Genomic DNA, 25,736 nt, shown 5'->3' on the forward strand with positions numbered 1-25,736 from the left:
ATCCAGACTAAACATAAATCATTAGGTTTCATAAAATGTAAAAAACACAAACGGCCATCTGCAATCCTTGAATGACAGGTGAAAGTCTTGCAGGGTGACACCGACCTGCTGCTTAAGCCTCATTCAAATAAAGCTGCAGATAATCCAGCACATTTCACACCACTTGTAAACATCTTCCAAGTCAACCACTCTAAAGGCAACAGCACTACCGATCAACCGGCCAGCTGTCATGAAAAACTCATCTTTCAGAAGTGCTTGTTGCTTAGTTTCAGTCACAATCACAAACTTAGGCAGTGATATAACAAGGCCTTCTTCAAATATTTCTCACGTCTTGCACAATTTTTGCAACAACTCATGGGAGTGACACTGCAGCAAAACCACACAATGTCATTTGGATGAGCTCGCTCTGAGGTGCAAGAAACTGGGAATAAATTCAATATGTTGACGTGAAATGATGCAAAAGAAGAAGCGAATGAATGTGCAGGGAATAGCTGTCGATGAGTGTTTCATATAACCACATAATGTTTACAGAGATTGACAAATCAGTCTTTTGATGCTGCTGTCATGTTTCCTAAATTGAAAGTTTGTCATTTAGTCATCATTTGTTCAAAATGAATGAAAGCCTGAAACAAACTTTCACTTCTGTTGTTGTTTAGGGGGGAAAAGGGGAATGATGAACAAGACTATCTTCCATCCAAACATTATGCTTTCTTTTTCAAGAATGAAAATAGTTTAAGAAAAAAAATTATGGCCTATAATGATGAAAGAACTTTCATTTTAGGATTGGGTGTCCCTTTAAGTGGGGTTAAAGTTCAGGATGGTTTGGTAACAAAAAAAATCCTGCACTAAAACTGTGTACAAACAAAATGTGGATGTACTAGCCAGCTAACACTTTTGGTTCCCACAACATTCATAGAATGTTATTCTTTGGCTAGCCAATAAAGTTTTCTTGACATAATAAAACTTTTCCTCTAGGAGAACATTTCCAAAACATTCTCTTCAAGGTTTTCTTTAGGTTATTACAAAAAAACACCCGCGCTGCATTGCTTTGGGAAAATTTGTAATTGGCTACCAATAAATATAGGAGCCGGAGGTAGAGAGAAAGTTCCCAGAATATTAATATTTGGTTTAGGAGTTGTCACAATACTCAAATTAGATACCAATCAGTACTGAAGTTTCCATTTCCCGTGAACATTTAAACCATGTGGAGCATGTTCTTAAACAGCTCTGATTTGCCATTGTGTTCACATGATCAACAGAAATGACTGTGATTGGCTGAGAAGGTCATCAGTTTACCGAACTCGCCGCTGTTTATTGCATGTGACCACAGATAAAGGGACACTGGAGTATTTTAAAGCTGCGATTCATTAGCGGATCACTCGTATGTCAGCTAATAGACAAATCAGCTGATCGACGTGACTTTGATTGACTTGGCCAATCACAGTCATTTCTGTTGATCACATGAACACAATGGCAAATAAGAACGTGTTCCACAGTGCTCAAACGTTAGCGGGATATGGACGTTTTTAAAATTTCAGTACCAATTGGTATCCAATTCCAGTATCAAGACAACCCTATTTGGTTTCCCATTAAAAAACAAATTGGAATGTTCTGTGCTTGCTTTAGCCTTTACACTCGCCTTTTTGTAACTGCCATGCGATCGAATGCATCATCTTAACTAAAATAAACTATTTCTGTAATTTTCTCCTGTGGCCTCTGGATAAAGTGTCCAATAAAAGTGCATTTCTGAATCTCGTAGGAAGTAGGTCATAAGTACTATAGGCCTATCAGTTTATGAATATGATGCAATCAGACATACTCAGTTCACGTTTCCTATAGGTATGGGTGTGTATTTAGTATTGAAGTAGGAATTTAGTCATTCTCAGCGTTATTCGGTTTTGACCATTAGTGATTTAGATCTTCAAACTGACAACCCACTGGCCTGGATGCATGAATTACGTTTACCAAGTTTAGTCCCTTCACAGTAAATAGCAGTTTGTTTAACTTTAGTTTTATTTCTTTTGGTCTATGTTTTCCTCTGTTTCACACCACAGACATTGATATAATTATCGGATTCACCACACCATTTTGTACATAATTAATGAATCAAACTGATTTGGTTTAATGTGCATTTACAGTAGCCTAAAAACGGCATGACAGGTTTGGTCATGTGATGTCAACATGGCGGTGCCCATGAGGGACCTGCTCCATGTAGAATAAAACAGCATTTACTAAAAGACTGATAGCTCTTTAGCATTTATATCACACGAATGTGCATCATTTGAAATATATTCCTCCACATTGCTAATCATTTAACTGAGTGGCAAAATTTTTAATTAGCAAAAAAATGACTGAGTGCACCTTTAAGTGATCAGTGTCCCAGCTTGTCCAGTTCAGAGAAGTACAATTTATGACTGCATATCTACAGCATTTAAACTCCAATATACCTTACACTGGTGTTATTCTAAGGAATCAGCCCTTTAAATGTGGACAGCACTGTCCAAAAGACGGGCTCTGTTTATAGAAAACACATTTTTACCTTGTAAACATCCCCGTAGGTCCCGCTGCCTATCCTCTGGATAAGCTCGAAATCCTCTTGCGGATTTCGCCTAGACAGATCGAAACTAGAGTTCATCGTGGGGACTCCTACCTCTGACAGTCAGTGTTAGATTTGCTGGGGTCCCTGACGCGAACGAAATGAGAAAAGAGCAAAAAAACAAACATACGGCGTCAGAAGGGAATCTCAGTCTCAGTACTTGTCTGTAACTTTAACATGGCTTCCCGTGAGTTCCACTGCGCATGCGCAGAGCTCGTAGAGTGGAGAATGTTTGGAATGGGAGGATGAAGAAGGAGCAGGAGGAGGAGGATGGGTGGGTCAGATGACCACGCATATAAAACAGCAGATAACCTGTGTTTAGCCAATTTTATATACTAACCTTGTCTGAAATGTTCTCAAAAGTGTGTTAGTTTTCTTATACTAAAGCTTGACTATATGTTGACAGTGACATGGTTTGATATTTTGTTTGTTATGGATAGTTTTTTTTAGCTTTAAAGGGATAGTTCACCCACAAATGAAGATTCTGACATCATTATTTTCACTTCTTACAAACCAGTTTGAGTTTCTGTCTTCTGCTGAACACAAAGGAAGTTATTCTGAAGAACGTTGGAGCCACTGACTTCCATAGCATGTTTTGTTCCTACTATTGATGTCTTTGGCTGCTTCCAATAATAATAATAATAATAATAATAATAATAACAATAATAATAATAATGATGATCATCATGATAATAATGATGATGATGATGATAGTAATAATATTAAAAACTAAATATTTAATGTAAAATATTTTACTAAATAAGGTGAGTTAAATATGTAAGATTAAAATGGGAATGCAAAATTTGACTGCTAAAGATGGCATTATTATTTAATGCTTGAAAGAGTATTTTATGAAATCCTAATTTGCATAAATAAATAAAAAATGTAACTTAAATATTAATCTGTTTTGGATATTACATAAATGCCGTTGCTGCTGAAAAAAAATATTTTGTAATGGTTTTAATAGCTATAATGAGAATTGCATTAATTTAAATGTGAAAATGCATGTTCCCTATATGGACAACTGTTAGAAAATAATTAGGTGACATGTAAAATAACAAATCCCAAATTTGTCCCAGAATACAATAGAAACCATTGGCATTTATTGGTTTTAATGGAAATAGTTGGTGGTTTGTAATGCTTTTACTTAACGATTAAAATTTCTGAGGATATATATATATATATATATATATATATATATATATATATATATATATATATATATATATATATATATATATATATATATATATATATATATAGAATATATATATAGAATATATATATAGAATATATATAGAATGTCAGAATCATTAGCCCCAATTTCAATTTTTTGTTTTCTTTTTTAAATATTTCCCAAATGATGTTTAACAGAGCAAGGGAATTTTCACAGTATGCCTGATAATATTTTTTTATTCTAAATAAAGTCTTGTTTGTTTTATTGCGGCTAGAATAAAAGCAGCTTTTAATGGTATTTCAAATAAGGGTATTTTCTTTCGATATAGTCAACAAAACAAACCATCATAATAAAATAACCAGCCTAATTACCCTAACCTGTCTAGTTAACCTAATTACCCTAGTTAAGCCTTTAAATGTCACTGTAAGCTGTATAGAAGTGTCTTGAAAAATATCTAGTCAAATATTATTTACTGTCATCATGGCAAAGATAAAATAAATCAGTTATTAGAAATGAGTTATTAAAACTATTATGTTTAGAAATGTGTTGAAAAATCTTTGCTCCATTAAACAGAAATTGTGGGAAAAAATAAACAGTGGGAATAATAATTCTGACTTTAACTGTGTGTATATATATATATATATATATATATATATGTATATATATATATATATATATATATATATATATATATATATATATATATATATATATATATATATATATATATATTAGGCATATTATTATATATATTAGGCAATTAGGAAAGTTATTGTAAAATTATGGTGTGTTCAGTAGACTATCGAAAAATATAGCTTAAAGCGGCTAATAATTTCTGCCATGTTTAGCCGAAAATAAAACAAATAAGATTTCTCCAGAAAAAAATATTATCAGACATACTGTGAAAATTTCCTTGCTTTGTTAAACATCATTTGGGAAATATTTAAGAAAGAAAGAAAAATTCAGAGTGGGGGCTAATAATTCTGACTTTAACTGTATACCTTTTTTTCTTTTTAATAATAATAATAATAATAATAATAATAATAATGCATTTTATTTAAAAGCGGCTTTCATGACACTCAAGGTCACCGTACAGGACAGCTAGAACAATCAGAAACAATAAAAAAAACTACAGAATACAATACAAACTTTAAAAATGTAGTTGGGTTAAAGAGAATAAGTTATTCTAAACAGATGTGTTTTGAGTTTGAATTTAAATTGTGAAAGAGTCTAAATCATAAAGATTAGGAGGAATTGAATTCCAAAGCTTTATTTATTTATTTATTTATTCATTTATTTATTTTGCATGATTACTTCAGTCACACGATCCTTTGAAAATCTTTATATGCTGATTTGCTACTCAAAAAAAAAAATTTTTTTTTCTTGTATTTAAATTTAAATAAACAAATAACATGAAGCAGTATTTCATGTAACATTAAAAAAGCAGAAGTTTAGCTTTAACACTGATTAACTTTTCTGCAAGAAGTTGAACTCATAAGATGACTTCAAGAAGTTTTGCATAATAAAATAAAACTGAAACCAAGAATTTGGCATAGATAGAATAGATTTATAGGGGATTAATTCATTTATTCATTTTCTTTTCAGCTTAGTCCCTTTATTATTCAGGGGTCGTCACAGCAGAAGGAAATGCCTTTATGTTATTTCGCAGGATGCCCTTCCAGCTGTAACCCAACACTGGGAGACACTCATACACGCTCTAACTCTAACACTATGGCCAATTTAGATTATTCAGTTCACCTTTAGTGCATGTCTTGTGGGGGAAACCAGAGCACCTGGAGGAAACCCACGCGAACACGGGGAGAGCATGCAAACTGCACACAGAAATGCCAACTGACCCAGCTGGGGCTCGAACCAGTGACCTTCTTGCTGTGGGGCAATCATGCTGCCCACTGCACCACCATGACGCAGTAGGGGATAACAGTAACAGATATTATAGACCTGGGCTTAAGGTTTTGTTGAATTGTTTTTTAAGGCTGTTTTCAGGGTAATTGTGGTTCAGTTTTTGTACAGAAATGTTCCCTCACTGTTAGAGCACATGTTGTTGCTGTTTCACATTTTAATATTTTGTAGAGTCAATTATTGTCTTGTCTGTCATTCTAACAGTGCTGCTTTGTGGTTTTTTAAATGAATCCTCTTTGCATTTTTTTTTTTTCATTTTAGGAGTCACATAAGGCAGTTTCAGCTCTGTTTTCTCACATATATTTGTCCAAATATGTGACAAATCACTGACAGTTGACAAATTAACAGTTGTCAGGATTCTCCATGTGGTTTGTGACTTACAAAACAGTCTCATATTTCTTCCTCCATCTTCTTCTCCTTCAGCTCAGACAGGATTGTGATTCAGCGCTATTTATTTCCGAATCACAGAGGAGTGTGTGCCAATAGTGAGCTTCTGAACACATTTGTACTTACACCATGTGGTTGTTATGAAGGTTTTATGAGCCAGGACTATTCAGTCTAATTTATTTCTCAAATGCCAGGCACACATCCAGGATGCAATTTATTGACTGATTATTAAAGCATGCACTGGCACAGATCAAGGTCTCAGCATGACGGCAGTTATCAAGCAACCAACGCACATACAATTGGCCTGTTCAGAGACGTATTATTTCCAGGCTATTCTAGACCTGTTTTCCTATCTATTGTTCAGGGTTTTATGCAATCACCATCATTTTTGCAATTTTCTGCTCCTCTATTTTTGTATGTCTGTTTGTGATAGACAGACAGATATAGATAGATAGATAGATAGATAGATAGATAGATAGATAGATAGATAGATAGATAGATAGATAGATAGATAGATAGATAGATAGATAGATAGATAGATAGATAGATAGATAGATAGATAGATAGATAGATAGATAGATAGATAGATAGATAGATAGATAGATAGATGGACAATAAGTCTCTTTTTAAAAAATTTCTTACATTAAAATAGGATCCAACTCCCTCCCATGCAAAGTTAAACGTGCGCTGTGTGTTCGGTGTGTGTGTGTGTGTGTGTGTTTGTGCATGAACATTGTAATGACATTGTGTCTGACTCATCATTGCAGAAAGGCTTGAATAAACTCCACAACAGATACATCAAATAATTAATAACTGGTTATCTGGTTATCTGACACAGCCGGAGACTGAGGCACACTCTGACAGTCACGTGGGAAGGTTGGGCGGGGAGAACCAGCATTAAAGGCACAGGCAACAAAAACAGCAACATTGTGTTCAGAGCAGAAAACTCCAATATTCTTAAAGGTATAATGAATAATTTGATGAGTACTTTGAGCTGAAACTTTACAGAGACATTCTGAAGACACAAAAGACTTTGAAAAAGGGGTAAAATAGGTGCCCTTTAAAACATGTTCATATGCAAATATGAAATAACAGTTTTGTTTATATCGAAGTTATTTGTACTCAATTGTTGATTAGTCTCGAAATAGTTGTTAAATTTTTTGTACATTTCATTTAATAAAATGTATAGAGCCTATATAAATCATATTTTGACCTTGCTATTTTCTTACAATTTTTTTTTAATTACCCAAATACCATATCTGTGAGAAGAAAAAAATACCCAAACATCATATCTGTGAAATAAAATTTAATAATTCATGTGTGAACATTGACGTGAATTCAACATATAAAAATAATCAAACTTTAAATTTTAGAAAATACATGAATCTAAGTTAGATATTAATAGATATTTATTAAATCAGACACTGCCCAATAATTACCTTAGTGCACGATAATATACTGCTAAACCTTTATTTAGTATATTTCAAAGTCTAAGTACATAAATTGTTTCCCCCTCTTTGCATAACGGTCTTCTGCTGCATTTATGCTTGGCTAGCCAAACTGTAGTCACCACCACCATCATCATCATCATCACCATCATAACAGTTCAGTCGCGCGCTCGCCTGTCTCCTTGACACACCCTTAGCTATTGTTGGCACAGTAGGCGCGCGACAACCTTGACATTCCCACACGCGCGTTCAGTTGTACGGAGAAATTTTGTTCTGCGTGGATGCAAAACCTCCTCGGGAAGGAGTTAAAGACGGACAAGCGGCTACACTGCGGCTAAAAGAAGATGCACAGACGCCGAAGGCAGTGCAGGTAAACACGCACGCACGGCCATCGCGCATCCCCATATAGATGCCCACGGCACCGCACGCGCAGACACACTCCGCTCATCCACCTGTAATGACAGATCGCTGCCCAAAGCGGTGCATTGTCCCAGGAAACGGCGAGGAAAGTCCGCTTCGCGTGAGAGATGACTGAGTGAGTTGCGCGGATGTTGGAGACATGGAGAAACGGGCTCTTGTAACGGCGATCAGCTTGTCCATGAGCCTGCTCGCGCTCATGCTGCTGGTCACTGCGATCTTCACCGATCACTGGTACGAGACCGACACCAGGAGACACAAGGAGAACTGCGACCAGTACGGGTCCGAGTCCAACGACCAGAAGAACAGGGAGATGCCCATCTATCACCTGCCTCTGGTGGACAGCGGGAACGCGAAGCGCAACCTGGCGCTCATGAAGCCCATTCACGTTGGGAGTCGAGAGGAGGAACTGTTGGAGAACTGGAGGGCGATTTTGGGCATGGGCATTTTGGAGACGGAGTGCGGGCGCCCGCTTTTCTCCACCTATTCGGGACTATGGAGGAAATGCTACTTCCAGGGAATGGACAGGGATATTGACAAACTCATTTTGAAGGGTAAGGCTTAGGTGGAAAGTTCATTTCGATGCAAAATATACAGAGGAAAAAATGTGTGCTTAGTTGGGTGTGAAGCGGTTTAGTGCCAGCCAACAGAACTAAACGAAGTTCGAGACTTTTCTTTTTTCTACTACCCTAACACAAAAGAGTTCCCTGCGCTAAATCTAACGCACGTCCGAATGTCAAACAAATAATTCTCATGAGTCGACTCTAACAGCATTCAGCGCAACCAGAGTAGTTCCATTAGTTCCAAACGAATGATTGTAATGAGCTGGCTATGTAATAGTTGTTTTTGATGAATCAACACACCTACAGTAGCTATTAACCAATCAATAAATAAGACAGACAGGTTTTAACCTAAGGGTGTTGGGCAGGGGGTGGATCTGAGTAACAGGGGCCTTGGAGAGAGAGAGTGGGGGTCAGCATAATGATACCCTGCTACTGATAATCTATAACAATAATGTGGACATGCCGCTCTACCAAATGGCTGAACATATTTTTACTGTTTTAAATAATGACTGTTAAAGCAATTTAAAGAATGACTATTACACACAGCACAGTTGGTTTACAAAACAAATCAAATCAAACATAATCCTGTTGCACTACTACACTTGATTTTAGTTATATTGGAAAAACAAACAAACAAGAAAACATGTTAAATGAGAATCTGAAATATTTGATGGCATACTTCAACAAATAACACTGATTAAGCATTCAAAACGTTTTATTTTGAATATTTTAAAAATAAATTGGTCTTACACTTTATATTTTCATACGGTATTTGCAATTCCGTTACTTTTACCATACACCGACATATTTACCATTTGGTAGAGGCTGATATTTTAGAAATAATGGGATGTGTTTCCCCAGGGGTGGGTTGCGGCTGGAGGGGCATCCGCTGCGTAAAAACTTTCTGGATAAGTTGGCGGTTCATTCCGCTGTGGCGACCCCGGATTAAAAAAGGGACTAAGCCGACAAGAAAATGAATGAATGAATGGGATGTGTTGAAAAAAAAACTCAATGAGTGTGTTAACTATCAACATTAGGAGTTAAGGAAATGCACTTCAAACATTTTTTTCTTTGAGGTAGTTAAAGGGTTAATTAACATAATGAAAATAACCATGGCCACGTTTAAAATATAGTATTTACTTTGCTATTACGACAAATAGACTACATAAAATATGGTGTTTTTTTGTGTGTTGCAAAGGACCCAAACCTGGTTTGTGTGAACGGAGCCCAACATTTAGTGCTTCGCCTCAGCACAGTGCACCAAAATGTTAGCTTAATCAGACCGAATAATACATGATTCTCAAACTCAAAATTCTCAAACTAGCATTCATTCTCAAACTAAATAACCATGTTTCATTGGCTTATTCAGACACACGTGTGGCCAAAATGACTCTCATGAGTCAATTCTTTTTAGTTGATTCAGTTGACTCTTTTCAAGAAGGAAAACCCACAGTGAGCAATAGATTTTCGAGCAAATGATTCTAATTAACTAGTTAGTAAAAACAAAACAAAAATAAATAAATAAACAAACACAATTTAAAAGATTTAAGTGGATTTAAACTTAATTAAAAGCATGCATACAACTTGTTCAAAAGTAAATTCTGACTATATATTTGGTTGTATGTCGTACCTGGCTATTTTTTTATATAGAAACTGTGCTGCTTTCAACACACAATTTATCCAATTCCTCAGTAAATTACTCTAATGAGTCGACTCTTTTTGTTGACTTAATAACATAAAGCGCTATTAGGGTAGTCAGAATTTTAAATAAACAATGCTTATGAGATGACTATTTTGAGTAAATACAACATATAGGGCCATTTTGACAAATTCAGACCTAAAGTCTTTCATCACCTACATTTTGAATGCGAGTCCCTGTTGTTTGACAGACGCTGTTAAGTGTACAAGATTTGCATTTGTGACAGATAATTATGACGATGATGATGATGATGATGGTGGTGTGTATGATGTGTTGCATCAAAAACATATGTGAGTATGGATAATTATGCACTTGTTTCCTGGAAGAAATATCGATTTAATCCTTTTTATTCTGACTCTTATCCAAACTTAAGCTTAATGGACTTTTTGCTGACACTAGCTCCTGCCATTTTTGTTCTCTCTCTCTCTCTCTCTCTCTTTCTCTCTTGACCTGTTTATTTTACTGCAAAGGCACTTTCTGCAAATCAATTTCACGCATGATAGATTTCAACAGAACAAAACTTTATTAAATTGCCAACCAAGCCAGCTGTTTGGCAAAAGTTTCCTTTGAGAGAGATGAAAGTCTCAAGGTGAAAAAAGACAGAGGAAATGAGTGATGATTCCGAGTCAATAAAGATTACAGAGATCTGATCATGTCAGGATTAAAAGCGGAAGCTGTGTGCCACCCTGCATTCAAATCAAGTCCAAAGTCACTCCGATCACTTGACCTTCAGCACCAGGCTTTGATTTGTGACATAGTCTATTAGTGTGAGTCCCCAAATCAGCCCATCAAAGAAAGAGGGGCTCTTGAAAGTGTGTCTCATCAGATCACAATAGAGGAGCTCAGGGTGAGTCCACCGTGCCAACCAGATGAGCACAGCCCCCTTTATTTCTCTTCTTCATTTCAGACTTGATGATCACTGTATTAGTATGAGCATCATATCATAGAATAAAATCATTTATATTTCATAGAATGACAAAAATAACCAAAATGTGTACAAACGTTGATGCTTTTGGTGGTAGATTTTATCCAAACATTTGCTGCATTTACACATTTGGCCAGGTTATTAATTCCTTGAGGATTGAACCTATACATTAAGGTTTTAAGTAAATCTGAATTTATAAATTACCAAACAAGTATAAAGAATGACATAGTATTTTCTTTTAAACATGCTCAAATTATTCCAATATTTTGATTTAATATTTTATTTTATATTTATTTACATTTTATTTAATCTTTAAAAGTACTGTTGAATATAAAAATCTGTTCTTAAGATGCTTTTTTGTTTAATATCAGTGTTAAAGTAAAAAAAAAAAGTTGAATAAAAATGTTAACGTGTCCTTTTCCTGAAAGAAAAACTTAATTTTTAAAACATAATAGTTTTAATAACTACTTTCTTTTGTCTTTGCCATCATGGCACTATATAATAATATTACTAGTTATTTTGCAAGATACTAGTGTTCAGCTTAAAATGCAATTTTAAGACTTAAATATGGTAAGTAGGAAAGCTGGATTGTTTGTTCTGTAGGCAATAAAAAAATATTGACCCTAAAATGGGGTAAATGCAGAAGTATGCTGAAGGACATTTAATTTGGCAGTAACCTGGGCCAAACGCTTCTGAACTGTATGCTGTTACAAAATTGGCACATTTAAGGTCTGTTTTCTTTAAAAAATCAACCATTTTCACTGCCCAATTGATATCCGATACAAAGTGGGACAAATCAAGGCAAAGGCATGACTAGCAGATTTAGCATTGAACTCCATTGTTTTATAAATGGATTTGGAAAAAATGGTTTATTGTAATAAGTTTGTTCAAATAATGAAAAAATAAACAAAAAATTAGAATACATTAGTAAATACGGTTGAAGTCATTTTTATTTTAAAAAATTAGGGAAAAAATTAGGAAATTACCAATTGCAACTTTAATTTAATGGAGTTTGCTACAGTATAATTACTTTCGGCCCACAGCTCTCAATAAAGTTTGGGTTTTGGCCCTTGGTAAGAAAAAGTTTGGGGCAGCCCAGGTTTAGACACCAAATCAGGAGCTTATCTAACAAAATAAATCAAGTTAACGGTATAAATAATAATAGCCCAAAGTAATTTGTTTTAATATGTTAGAGAAAAATATTCAATAAAAAAATTCAAAAGCAAAAATCAATGGAAACTATTTTTTTTTTATTTGTAGTTTGTCATTTGTCTTTGCAATATTTCACATGAATTTAAGTGTATTATCTTTTTATTTCTAAACTGTTCGGTGACTAAAATACAACTTTAAAAAATCTGTTTTGTTCAAATGTACAGAAATTATTATATAATTATATATTTAAATTATATATATAAAAAAAGGGGATAAAAATATTCATTTTCAAAATAAGGTGGACTCATTTATATACCCCAATTTCTGTTTAACGGAGAGAAGATCTTTTCTGCACATCCTTATTTATTTGCTCTTGATGACAGTAAATAATATTTGACTAGATATTTTTCAAGACACTTCTATACAGCTTAAAGTGACATTTAAAGGCTTAACTGGGTTAGTTAGGTTAACTAGGTTAGGGTTAGGCAAGTTATTGTATAACGATGGGTTGTGCTTTAGACTATTAAAAGAAAATATAGCTTTGAGGGGCTAATAATTTTGACCTTAAAATGTTTTTTTAAAAATTCAAAACTTCTTTTATTCTAGCCGAAATAAAACAAATAAGACTTTCTCCTGAAGAAAAATATATTATCAGACATACAGTGAAAATTTCTTTGCTCTGTTATACATAATTCAGGCTAATAATTCTGACTTCAACTGTGTAAATATAATTATATATAATATAAAATATAAAAATATATAGCTTAAAGGGGCTAATAATTTTGACCGTAAAATGTTTTAAAAAAAATTAAAACTGCTTTTATTTTAGCTGAAATAAAACAAATAAAATTCCTCAAGAAGAGAATATATTATCGGAAATACTGTGAACATTTTCTTCCTCTGTTAAACACCATTTCGGAAATATTTAAATAAGAAAAAACAATTCAAGGGCAGGCTAATAATTCTGACTTCAACTGTATATATGAAAGCTTACAATGTTTGTACTAGAAGTGCAGAGATCCCTATAAAATATTAAAAAATCCTGGGAAACTGGTCAACAGGTTGGGAATACTAATATTTATTAAAGTGCATGGCTCTAATTTAACATCACCGTAAAAAACAAAAACAAAAAAAAAAAAACTATGGAGTTGAATTCATTATCAGCAGCTACAGAAGAAGTACACGTCTAGCTTTTTTATTTTCAGGCTTTCTCACTGGCTTGCCCAGAACTAAATGCAGTCAGTTCAGAAAGGGTACATTTTAATTTCACCCACACATTTCGGATCCAGCCAGCTTGAATTCATGTCTCTGACTGAATGAATTGACCGTATCCCCCCACACTATGAGTCCAGAACGTGTTTTAAAATATTATTAATTACCTAATGCTTGCTGCATGATCACTGCAGTCTCATTCCAGCTCGCAGAATTAGCTCCCAACGCCGGCCAAATCTGTGTGGTGTTGGTGTGAACTCAGGCGGAAATAATGACAGAAGGTCACTCTGTCGGGGAGGCTGGAGTTTCAGCAAAGCTTGAAACGTCTAGGGAAAAGACAAACAATAAAACAAAGAGTCGAGAAGATTAGTGCAAACAGAAAATGCAATATACCAGCAGCGTGTCGTTTTATTTGTGTGGGATTTCAGCTTGGTTTGAAGGTGGGAGTTTGTCCTAAATGAGTGTGCGATCTGTGCGCAGGTATTGCAGAGCGATGCACATCTGTCAAGTACCATTTCTCCCAACCCATCAGACTCAGGAACATCCCTCTCAACCTGACGAGGACCATACAGCAGGACGAGTGGCACCTCTTACGTAAGTTGCCCAAAGCTTCCTCACCACCGCCTTGTGCAGCTCTTGATATGCCATGAATATTAAGCAGAGCTCGCAAGCTGGAGTTAAGTGTGCTTTGCATGGAGAAAACTGCAGAGAAAATCCTTGTAAAATAAAACCTAAAGGCTGATGCTTTTCTGCTTAGTTTGATTTTGATCAATGCTGTTCAGTTTCTTAAAAGGATAGTTCACCCCAAAATTTAAATTCTGCCATTGTATATTAAATGTATGATAATTTACTCACTATTTGCTCTCCCTCAAGCGGTTCCCAACCTTTATGATTTTTCTTTCTTCTGTTGAACACAAAAGAAAATATTTCAAAGAAAGTTGGAAACCTGTAACCATTGACTTCCATAGTATCTGTTTTTTTTCTACTATGGATGTCAATGGTTACAGGTTTTCAGCTTTCTTCAAAATATCTTCTTTTGTGCAAAATAATAATTAGTTAGTAAATTTAAATTTTTTGGAGAAATGAACTACCCCTTTTGAGTGTTTTTACTTATGTCCCCATTTGTTCAGTTATACACCACACTGTAAACACCACACTGTAAAACAATGTAATGACAAAAGAATTATGACAACAAATATTTGATGTTTCTTTAACGTATCTTAATATGTCAGGTTTCAACTTCATTTTTTAAACCATTCAAAGGTTAACCAAGTTTTTAGTCAGTTTGATAAATGCAAGGCGACATGGTGGCTCAGTGGTTAGCACTGTCGCCTCACAGCAAGAAGGTCACTGGATTAAGTCCCGGCTGGGTCAGCTGGCATTTCTGTGTGGAGTTTGCATGTTCTCCTCTTGTTTTCTCCCTGTGCTGGCATGGGTTTCCTTCGGGTGCTCTGATTTCCCCCACAAGTCCAAACATATGCACTGTAAGTGAATTGAGTAAACTAAATTGCATGTGTGAATGTGAGAGTGTATAGGTGTTTCCCAGTATTAGGTTGTGACTGTACAATAGTTGGCGGTTCATTCTGCTGTGGCAACCACTGATAAATAAAGGACTAAGCCTAAGGAAAATGAATGAATGTACATAACATTTTAATTGTATTGCATTGAAAGCTTTTAGTTCAGTCAACTGTTTTCATGAAATGCTTTTAAAATCTTTGAAGGTGCATTTATCTTTATTTACTGTATGTTTTGTTGTTCAACAAGACAATATTAGCTTTTTAGGGTAACACGCTTAAAACTATGTTTTTAAGCTCAATCAACCTGTAGGGGTTTACAGTGTGACTTAGTAAGAAGGAAAAGGTGACAAAATTTGACAAACTGAATTTAATAGGCTTGATTCACTGCAAAAAACTGAGATTTTATCTTCTTTCTTGGCCAACTATCAATAAATTATTTAAATAAATAAGCATTTGGGCGACACAGTGACTCAGTGGTTAGCACTGTCGCCTCACAGCAAGAAAGTTGCTGGTTCGAGTCCCTGTTTGGTCAGTTGGCATTTGTGTGTGTAGTGTTATGTGTTTGCATGGGTTTCCTTTGGATGAATAGACTAAATTGGCCGTAGTGTATGTGTGAATAAGTGTGTATGGATGTTTCCCAGTACTGAGTTGCAGCTGTGCATCCATTGTGTAAAACATATACTGGATAAGTTGGCGGTTCATTACATTGTGGCGACCCCTGATGAATGAAGGGACTAAGCCGAAGGAAAATGAATGAATAAACATTTTCAAGACAAGAAAAAATATTGTTTTGTTTTCATAAAGAAAGCCAAAACTAAGTGTGTGTTTTTACTTAACGCAAGGTAAATATTCAAATTATACTTCCTGTTTTAGGAAAAACTCACTTAATTTTGACGTATTCTTGAAATTTAAACAAAAATTATACTTTTCAATAAAATGCTTTTTTTATTTAAGAGTTGTTAGATATTTATACAAGAAACAAGACAACAACTTTAAGTAAGAAAGGCTTTTTTGCAGTGTTAGAACCCTACTAACTTCAGGCATTCTTTAGTACTATAAATGTTTCTTTTTTCCAGTCCGACTGATTAGTACAGACTAAAACATGATAATAAGTATATCAGTTGAGTGTAAATATATCCAGTTTTTACATTATTCTCAGGGCATTTAAGTCCAAGTATATTAGTTGAGCACAATATATCTAGTTTTTAGATGATCTTCAATGTATTTTAGTCCAAGTAAATAGATGAACATAAATATATCCTGTTTTTACACTATTCTCAAGGTATTTGGTCCAAGTTTAGTACTTGAGCGTAAATATATCTAATTTTCATACTATTCTCAGGGTATTTTAGTCCAAGTATGTTAGTTAAACATAAATATATCCAGTTTTGACCTTATTTTCAATGTATTTTAGACAAAGTATATTAGTTGAACATAAATATATCCAATTTTTGCATTATTCTCAATGTATTTTAGTCCAAGTGTATTAGTTGAGCATAAATTTATCTAGTTTTTACATAATTCTCAAGGTATTTTAGTCCACGTGTATTAGTTGAGCATATATATATACAGTATATATATAGTTTTTACATTATTCTCAAGGTATTTTAGTCCAAGTAATTACTGAACCTAAATAAATCTAGTTTTTATATTATTCTCAGGGTAAATTAGTCCAAGTATATTAGTTAATGAATTAGTTTGAGCATAACTAGTTCAAATCAAATAATATAAATTGCTTGCAAATGAAAAAAGAGCTTCGTTTACATAAAACAATGAGAAAATTACCTAGTTTTAAGACATTTATATACATTATGAGGCAATTTAACAACCAATGTAACACTAGTAGAGTTAAGACAGCAATCGTTGTTGGTATAACCCTGATTTTCAATTACAACAAATAAAAAAATATTCTGACCTACTGTCATTTTCTAAAAAAAAAAAAAAGAAGCTCTAAATGACAATGTTTTTATTAGTATTTTTTATTTATAAAAATTGCGTAGAAATTTTTTTTTTTACCAGAATTAAGCTAATAAAATAAATAGCTTATAAATAAACAAATAATAATTAGGAATAACATAGCAAAAAATAAGGGTTCACAACTATTAAAGATATATCACTATACACAGTTACTGGCTACCACAAAATAAAGCTAGAACCCAACAATACGTCCAATTCACAGTTTTCAGTTTAAGCTAGACAACCACTGATTTCCATTGTCAGTCCCGCAATGATAATATCTCAGCTCATCTATTGTGCGCTAATGCTGTTATTGCATGTCCCGTCATGAATATGTAATCACAACCTTTTCTTACATCTCCATAATATGATTATGTGCCCCGTGGTGCTGTTTAGCGTACACAAACTTGGTCAAATGTCATTTTCTGTTGGAAGAAATCTTATTAGCTCTAGATGTTGTAGCTTAGCAAGTCATGAGGGAGCCTGCAAGCCTTAATTACAGCCCTCGTTAAAAGACCTCCTAATTAAGCTCTTCTTCCTCCATGCTTGCATCTCAATCAGATCCCATAACGTGATATACTTTACATGAAGTCATATGTGAAAAAAGTGCTTTCATCGTTACTCACCATCCTCATCTTCAGATCTGTTTCAGTTTCTTTGTTCTGTTAAACACAAAAGAAGATATTTTGAAGAATGTTGGAAATCGGCAATCTTTGACTGGCTGTCTTTTTGTCCTGCTATGAATGTTAATAGGTACTGGCTGCCAAAATTCTTCAAAACAAGATTATTTTCTTTAAGTAAAACTAAAATGAAGGTTATTGGTGAAAAACTATAGGTCAAAAAACACTTTCGCAAACTGACATGAAATTACTACAATTTAATGAAACTACTAACAATAATAAATGAATATTGAGCAAAAATAATGTTAATGTTTGTTAAAGAGTACATTAGCAAAGTTTAGCAATATATCTTAGATTTATCTGTTTTTTTAATGACCTTATTTTAATTTATATTTGTATGGTTTTAGAGTTAATCTTCATTCAGTTATTTTTGATAATAATACTCCATTGATAATCCATTGATAATAATCAGCCATTGATGTGATCCAAGACCAGTAAAGAAATAGTTGAGGACTTAATATAGCATATAAAATGCTTTACCCATGAACTGAGTAATTTCTTTTTTTATGTTTTATTTGAACATTGTAAAACACATCACAAAAATATACAAAAAGGACAACATAAACATGGAACAATAAGCAAATACACTCAAAAGTATTTTGAGCAAAAAAAAAAACCCAAATTGAATAATTAAAAATAACAATTATAAAACACCTAATAAACACTAGTGCAATCTTATATACAGAAAATACAGGTCTACAATGTGCTCACAAGATCTATAGTATTCATTACTAAGTTATGAGTAGGGGGTGAGGACTCAATCAGAAGGAGTAGGGTCAAGCTGAAGAGTTCGGACATGTTTGCAAACGGGTTCGCACAGTTTAATGAAAATAGTGCTGCTAGGTCAGTGAAGAGAGTACCTAATTTTCTACAGGTTCATAAAAAAGAAAACATTTCTTATCCAACAAGTGTGAGAAGGAGGGTAAGGGCCCATCCAGTTCAGAAGAATGAATTGCCTAGCCAGAAGGGTTAAGAAATGAGAGGGTAAAGTGTGGCCGGGTGGGAGAACCCCAAATAAACTAGTAAATCGACAAGGTGGAATATCAACAGTAATAGCAGACAACGAGAGGAAAATTTGCCTCCAAAAAGAGAGCAGGGAGGAACAGGACCAAAACATATGGATTAAAGTAGCTGAACCAGAACGACACCTGTCGCACTCAGGGTCAATAGACAGGTTGATGCGAGCTAGCCTGCTCTCGGACCAATGAGCTCTATGCACCACCTTGCAATATATGAGCCTGTGATGTGCACAGATTGAGGAAGAATTAACCCTGTTCAAAACTGCTTTCCATAATTTCTTTTGTCATTTCCACCATATTTTTTTTTTAAATTTCTGAACACATATTTTTGTTTAACTACAATTTGCAGTTGAAATGGACAAAAGCAGCTAAAGCTAATTCAACTCTGTTTAGCCCAAATACATACATTTTACCACCTGTTGTATTTGAAATTAAACTTATACATATAAAATGTCAAAAAAAGTGTTTACTGAGCAGTACATTCATTTTCAAATGAAAAAAAAATCTAATTTTAGTATATTTAAGAAAGCTAGAGATTGTGTAGTACCAGTAATGTGATTCAAGACTTGCAAGAGATGATAGCAATCATCGAGGACCTCAAGCACAACACATATGAAGAGATTATAGAGAATCTCTAAAGGTCTCCATAATCCTGGACAAAGCCGTATCCTGAACACATGCTGTTGCAGTCATGGAGGAGTGGACAACATGAGACCCCAGTGACAAATGAGTGTTCAATTTGATCCCACGGGCTCGCCTGAACACCCACTGTGAACTACTCACACCTGCAGCTTCTCCACGATGGACGTCCAGCGTTCTCCAGCCTCTGGCGCCTTAACTGCAGCTCTGCACAAGAAGTTTGGTCAGAGCCAGAGGAGAAATGGTCGTGCCCAACTGACCCTGGTTTCTCTCAAGGTTTTTAAGTCCTTCATTTTCATCAACTGGTGGAGTTTGTTCTTTGCCACTGGCTTGCTTGGTTTGGGACCTGTGGAGCTGCGCATCAATGGATTTGCTCTTCAATGTTTAGACTTTCAGCAGTGAAATTAAACCACACTGAACTGAACTAAACTGAACGTCAACTCTGAAAACTGGACTGACACAGTTTCAATTTACTAGAACTTCTATGCTAAGCTGCTTTGACACCATTTACATTGTAAAAGTGCTATAGAAATAAAGATGAATTGAATTATTATTATGTTTGCACAAGATTTTATTAAGTGAATGAAATATATAACCACTAAATAGAAATGTTCACAAAATCTAAACAATAAAAGAAATTTGAATAAAAATGATATTAAAAATACACCTTTGCATCAAAATGTTTCATTTGGAGTTCATGGCAAAATATGGAGAATAGAGCCTCATAAAGCTTTGGAATCACCAGATGATAACGAAATGTTCATTTTTGGGTGAACTATCCCTTGAAATCCTCACATTTCAGTGAAAGTTCCTAAAGATAAGGTGTGAGTTGGCTAAGTGGGCGATATGTGTGTGTGTGTTTCAGATCTGCGGCGCATCACGGCAGGGTTTTTGGGCATGGCAGCAGCCGTAATGCTGTGTGGAAGCATCGTGGCCGCGGTTGGATTTTTCTGGGAGGAGAGCCTCACTCAGCATGTGTCTGGACTCCTGTTCCTTATGGCAGGTACATCATTCTGTTCATTCGCTCTTCCTTGGATCTTCTTTTTTCATACTCAGCTACTTGTTACTCGTTTCTCCCAGTCGCAGTGTTTCTTGTAGGTGGTTCTTTTTCCTTTCCAAGTTGTTGTCTACCTTGTTCATTCTCCCACGTCTTGTATATTCATCTGTTTTTCTCCTTCTGTCTCATTTGTCTTGGACTTATACAGTACTGTACATATGTACACACATTACACACACACACACGTCCCCACCGGGAAATAAAAACAAGTACACATACACACACATATACTTCTGGTTTATGAGGACTATCCATAAATATATTATGTTTTATACAGTAGAAAACAAGTACACATTCACACACACACAATACTTCTATATATGGCTTATAAAGGACTCACCATAGTTTTAAACTCGAGCAAACGCTGATTATATGGCCTTACACTAATCCTACCTCTAAACTCAACCATCAGAGAATGTTGAATGTCAAAATAACCCTGATCATAAGTATGATTTAAAAGTGTTTGAATTACAAGGACATAATCCTTGTCCTCATTAACCACCCTAATAGAGTACAGCTAGGTTATACCCATGTCATTATGCAATTTTGGGTCCATATAAACCACATACGCAAGTACACACACACACGCACGCACGCTTGAAAAAATATACAGTATATATACTGTCAAGCTTTGTAATTTCTGAACTAAAGTTACTTTTATTCGACCAGTAAGTTTATATTTTTACTGAAAATGACGCTTCTCCCAAAAGAAAATAAGACGATGTTCAATGTCTGAACAAAAATTTCTGTCAGAATTTGCCAGGGGTATGAATAATTTCACGTGTGACTGTATTTACAATGGAAGTCAAAGGCTACCGGCTTCCAACATTCTACAGAGTACCTTCTTTTCATGTTCAAATCAAGAGAGAAACTCAAACAGGTTTGGAACAAGTGGAGGTTGAGTAAACGTTGACAGTTTTCATTTTTTTGCGACAACTGTTCCTTTAAAAAAGTATTTTTCAGTGAATCTTTCTGCTGGTTACATCATTATGGCAGGTATAGTGGCAAATGATTCTGTGGGCTTCAGGGATTCGGTGTGTGGGTTGACTTTTGCTATGTTCAAAATCATAGATTTCATAAAAGAGTAGGCAAAAACTACCCAGATGATCTACTACTAACAGTGAGATTCTGAAGTTTGCATTTAAGTGGCACTTCACTGTCCCATGAGGCCTCAAGAGAGGATATTTATTTGAAATTTATTTCATATTTATTTTAAAGTCGGAATGATATTAAAACTTACTCTTATTATTTTTTATATATAGTAGAGCTTGTTTTTAAAAAATGTATCTGTGCACTTTATTAACTTGTAAAAATTAATTTGCCCTCAGAATCTTTAATCAAATATCCTAACCTTCCCTGCCCCCTCAAAACTACTTTTCTTCACTTCTGGTCACATGGAATGCCCTTAGGGTGGGGTTATCAGGGCGTGTCTCCTTTTAATTCTACCTTCATCCATTCCTTAATCTTATTCCATTTTATAAGCAACACCTATCTTCCAAAAATCCAATCCCCATAGCAAATATCTCTAGCTCACACAATGCTAATAGTTACGGTACATGACTGAAGTCTGGCAAGGCTCAAACATGGACCATATCTGGGCCAAGTCTCAGCCAAGTTAATAACCCATAACTGATCCTGAACTGGGCCAGATATGTTGGTGTGTCACTACTACAATGAAATTGATAAACCCATGAATCATTGCGCTTTAGATGGTTTATTGGCGTGCTTTTTCTCGAAGCGACCTGATTGGTAGAATTTTTTTCTTTATTTGAATAGAATTATAATGTATTTTAAATGTGGATCAAGACAGACCAAACCTACATGGCCCACATATCATTAGTAACGTCTGAGCCAAATACTAGATTTTACATCTGGCCCAAGTATTCTGTGCTGCCTTAAAGACGGTGTCAGACCAGGGCCATGCTGTATGCCAGTGCTGGATGAATGCCTGCTGTGCCAGCTTTATGCCAAATCTGGGCAAGAATTTCCAAAATGACACCACCCCTACATTTCTTTTAAATTTCTAAACTGTTTCAAGTGGACGTACATCACGATAGAGGAAAATAAGACTTCCGTTTCATGGCGAAGAGTGCTAACCCAGACAGTTTACATATTGAGATGCAAAAGGGTGTAGCTTCACTTCTGACATTGGTAGGGACGTACATCTCTAGAGTGCATGCATTGAACAGCACAAATTCTGTTTTGCTCTTTTAAAAACATGATTAAACAACTTTATAATATATAATAAACACTTAATTATACAAATAATAATCCCATCCCATACTGCAAAAGCTAATTTACATAGTATTATTACAGTCGGCCTTTAAGGAGGTATGAATGAAGAGAAATTAAGAGAGGTGTGTGATGCAATTTACTGGTTTATCCCGAATATAGTTTTTCCTAATCATGGAGGCCAAAAATAAAAGCGAATATCTTGGTTAATAGTGTTACGGTGAACTCGTACCGAACTTGACTTTGTGCACATGTAGGTTACTAAGGGTTGATGGAGTATTATTTCATTTTGAAGACGATTAAATTATTGTTAGGGACATTTTAGTAATTGATGGATATTGGTGGGGACATGTTCCCTCCATCCATGCCAATTCTACGCCCTTGCAGATGTCTTAAAGCGATAGGTTATCCAAAAATGTATATTTACACACCCTCAAATGGTTCTAAACCTTTATGAGTTTCTTTGATCTGTTGAACACAAAACAAGATATTCCAACGCAATCTCAAGGCAATTTGTAACTTTTTGATTTAGTGGCTAATTCGTATGAATTCGTACGATCTAATTCGTACAATTTAGTAAGATTTGGTCATCACCCAATGACGGTTGGGGTAGGGGTGGGGTTAGGTGCCACGCCTCCTTTTTAAAATTACACATTTTTGTACGACTGAACTCGTATGAATTAAAACGAATTAGCCACTAAACTAACAAAATTTAAGATACTTACGTTTCCTCGTGGGATCAGGCTGGATATTCTAAGGAATGGTGGGAAAAAAAGTAGCTATTGATTTCTATAGTAGGAACAAAAAATTCTATGTAAGGCAGTGTTACGTCAGTCTTTTTCATTGTCCAATCAAATGAAAGCAGAGATGGGGTTTTCGTTGAGGAGACAGCAGTGGTTGTGTTGTCAAGACCACTATGGAGACTTTTAAAGACGGAGGAGAGACTTGTGGTCGCTGCTTGGAGTTATCTGGAGCTGTATGACTTCATAAATCTTGAATATCACAATATTATTATATATTACAGTTATAACAATATCAACAGCAACACTCGGGCACAACCCGCAGTTGTTGCCTAGCGACATAAAAAAGTTCAGCACACTTCTTTTCTTAATCGTCAACAAAAATAGCCAACATTCTTCAGTCTGTCTTGCTTCCTTTTAAACAGAAGAACATCAAAAATCTATCTATAAACACACAAGCCTGCGTGATATTGCTTTATATGTAATTTTATCATCATTTTCTCTGGAAATCAGGATAGTCATGTGTTCAAATCAGTCACCTCAAAGTGCTTCTTCTGATTCTTCTTCTCTCCTGCAGGAATCTTCTGCACGATCTCACTGTGCACATATGCCGCCAGTGTCTCGTACGACCTCTCCAGAAACCCTCCCTTCATTTATGGCCTGCCCAGTGACGTGGACCACAGCTACGGATGGTCCATCTTCTGCGCGTGGGTCAGTCTGGGGCTAACAGTGGCGTCTGGCTGCATCTGCACAACATATCCCTTCCTGAGCCGCACAAAGGCTCTTCGCTCCAAAACGGCGCGGGAGTCTTCGGTATGAGCGCCTCCTGGTGGCCTGGAGGACATTAATCAGCACTCGGCGCTTTAGGAAAACGATTTCAAGTGGACTTCATGACTTATGGAGTGGCGTTGACGTTATACAGAGTGAAAGACAAGACTGTTGCATTTCCTTACAAATCAAACACATAATAAAAAAATAAAAGAAAACACAAACACACAAAAACAAATATACATGTATGAAAGTAACGAACAAAAAAATCTATTGATTTGACAATGATATGTGTACGTTTGTGGGTTGTTGTGATGCAATCATCCTCTGGATCAGGTGATACTTAGGATCTGAGCCACAGTTTTCTTTTGTTTTGTACGCAAACCGTCTGAAATTCAAACGATTACGCTCAGTGTTATTTTTTTATGTGATTAAATCGTAGGTTTTGGTTCGCAAACAGATAGGAGTCGACTCAAATAGTCAAATCCAGTCAGGGATGAATAGGGCGCTTCATGTCACCACATCAGACAAATGTATAAAGGCATGATTGCATATATATCACCTTTGGGTAACAGCTGGAGGCCGATATTCAAAAGGATTGAGAAATCAAAGAGACACGAGGAGATGTAAGATGTGCATATATGCAAAATTTCCTGATTGGATGAAGTCGAACGCGGCTCTCGCTATAGCAGTGCAATCTTATTATGGCCGCATGCTTGAAGTGGATGCTCTCGAATCAACCAGCCTCGCTCCTGACGTCATGCCATTGTTCAAAATACCAGTTCTGAACGAATATAAAGCGACGGGGATTATATTAACTGCTGGATATTGTTTGCCCCCCCACCCAAAAAAAACTGAGCCAAAACAGTGACATATTACTGAAAACATGTACCGTTCGCCTCGAAATTTCTGTTGTGTTCCTGAAAGTGTATTGTAAATCAAAATAATATAATGATGAAATAAAGGTCTATGAAGAAACCATTTCGTGAGAATTTGGGCAGAGTTTTGGGATTGTTTTATTCTTTTTTTGCCATGCAGCCATATGGTGGATCATTTTAAGCTGTGCCAGCATGTTTTCTGCTCTCTCTTTTGTAAAAAAAATACTGCATGTGCAGAAATATTACACAATGCTGTTGATTTCGGACTCACATTGATATGGGTGATATATAAATTCTAGGAAAGCAGTTTAGGGTAATTAAGTAATGATTAGTGTTGCTGATTTAGTTTTTCCCATGTGATCCGTAGTGTTTATTTGTATTATGTATGTTAGTATGGTACTGGTGAGGTTTTTATTGACATTTTGAATTAGCAAAACAATATTTTTCAGTATTAAATAAATTTAAAAACAATTTTATGATATATTTTTATCATTTAATTACATGATTTTAGTTTTGATTTATAAGTTTTAGTAATTTTTATACTTTAAAAATATCATATTTGTTAATCACCAAGCCAACATTTCTCATCATTTCAATTCATTTTTAAGTTTACATTTATGTTTTACATTTCAATTCAAGAAATACATTTTTGACAAGTTAAAAAAGCTAACAAGGAAGTTAATGCATTTAAAAATAGTCGCATAATTAATTTAATGGCCTGGAAAAGTCGAGCAATTAATTTTGAGCAGTAGTT

At 35.1% G+C, this 25,736-nt stretch overlaps 2 protein-coding genes across 20 annotated transcripts in view; one reads left to right on the plus strand and one right to left on the minus strand.

Annotated features, from left to right (window-relative positions):
- Positions 1 to 2,819, minus strand: part of map4k3a (mitogen-activated protein kinase kinase kinase kinase 3a) — a 143,532-nt gene extending 140,713 nt beyond the window's left edge. For 15 of the 19 annotated variants that reach the window (XM_073916887.1, XM_068224369.2, XM_009306127.5 and 12 more), the window contains exon 1: positions 2,540 to 2,819. In XM_073916887.1, coding sequence (XP_073772988.1) covers positions 2,540 to 2,635 — 96 coding nt within the window. In that variant the 5' untranslated portion in view covers positions 2,636 to 2,819. The remainder of the gene's footprint in view (positions 1 to 2,539) is intronic. The other 4 variants (XM_073916889.1, XM_073916888.1, XM_073916884.1 and 1 more) reach the window with 1 other exon arrangement.
- A 4,960-nt stretch (positions 2,820 to 7,779) lies between these two features.
- Positions 7,780 to 25,085, plus strand: tmem178a (transmembrane protein 178a). Its single transcript, NM_001076640.1, is given in 4 exon segments — positions 7,780 to 8,499; positions 13,977 to 14,090; positions 20,173 to 20,310; positions 23,914 to 25,085. Coding segments are annotated over 4 exon segments (906 nt in total). The 5' UTR covers positions 7,780 to 8,087; the 3' UTR covers positions 24,156 to 25,085.
- The last annotated feature ends 651 nt before the right edge of the window (positions 25,086 to 25,736 follow it).

This window comes from Danio rerio, chromosome 11 (assembly GCF_049306965.1).
Source record: "Danio rerio strain Tuebingen ecotype United States chromosome 11, GRCz12tu, whole genome shotgun sequence".
Taxonomy (NCBI): domain Eukaryota; kingdom Metazoa; phylum Chordata; class Actinopteri; order Cypriniformes; family Danionidae; genus Danio; species Danio rerio.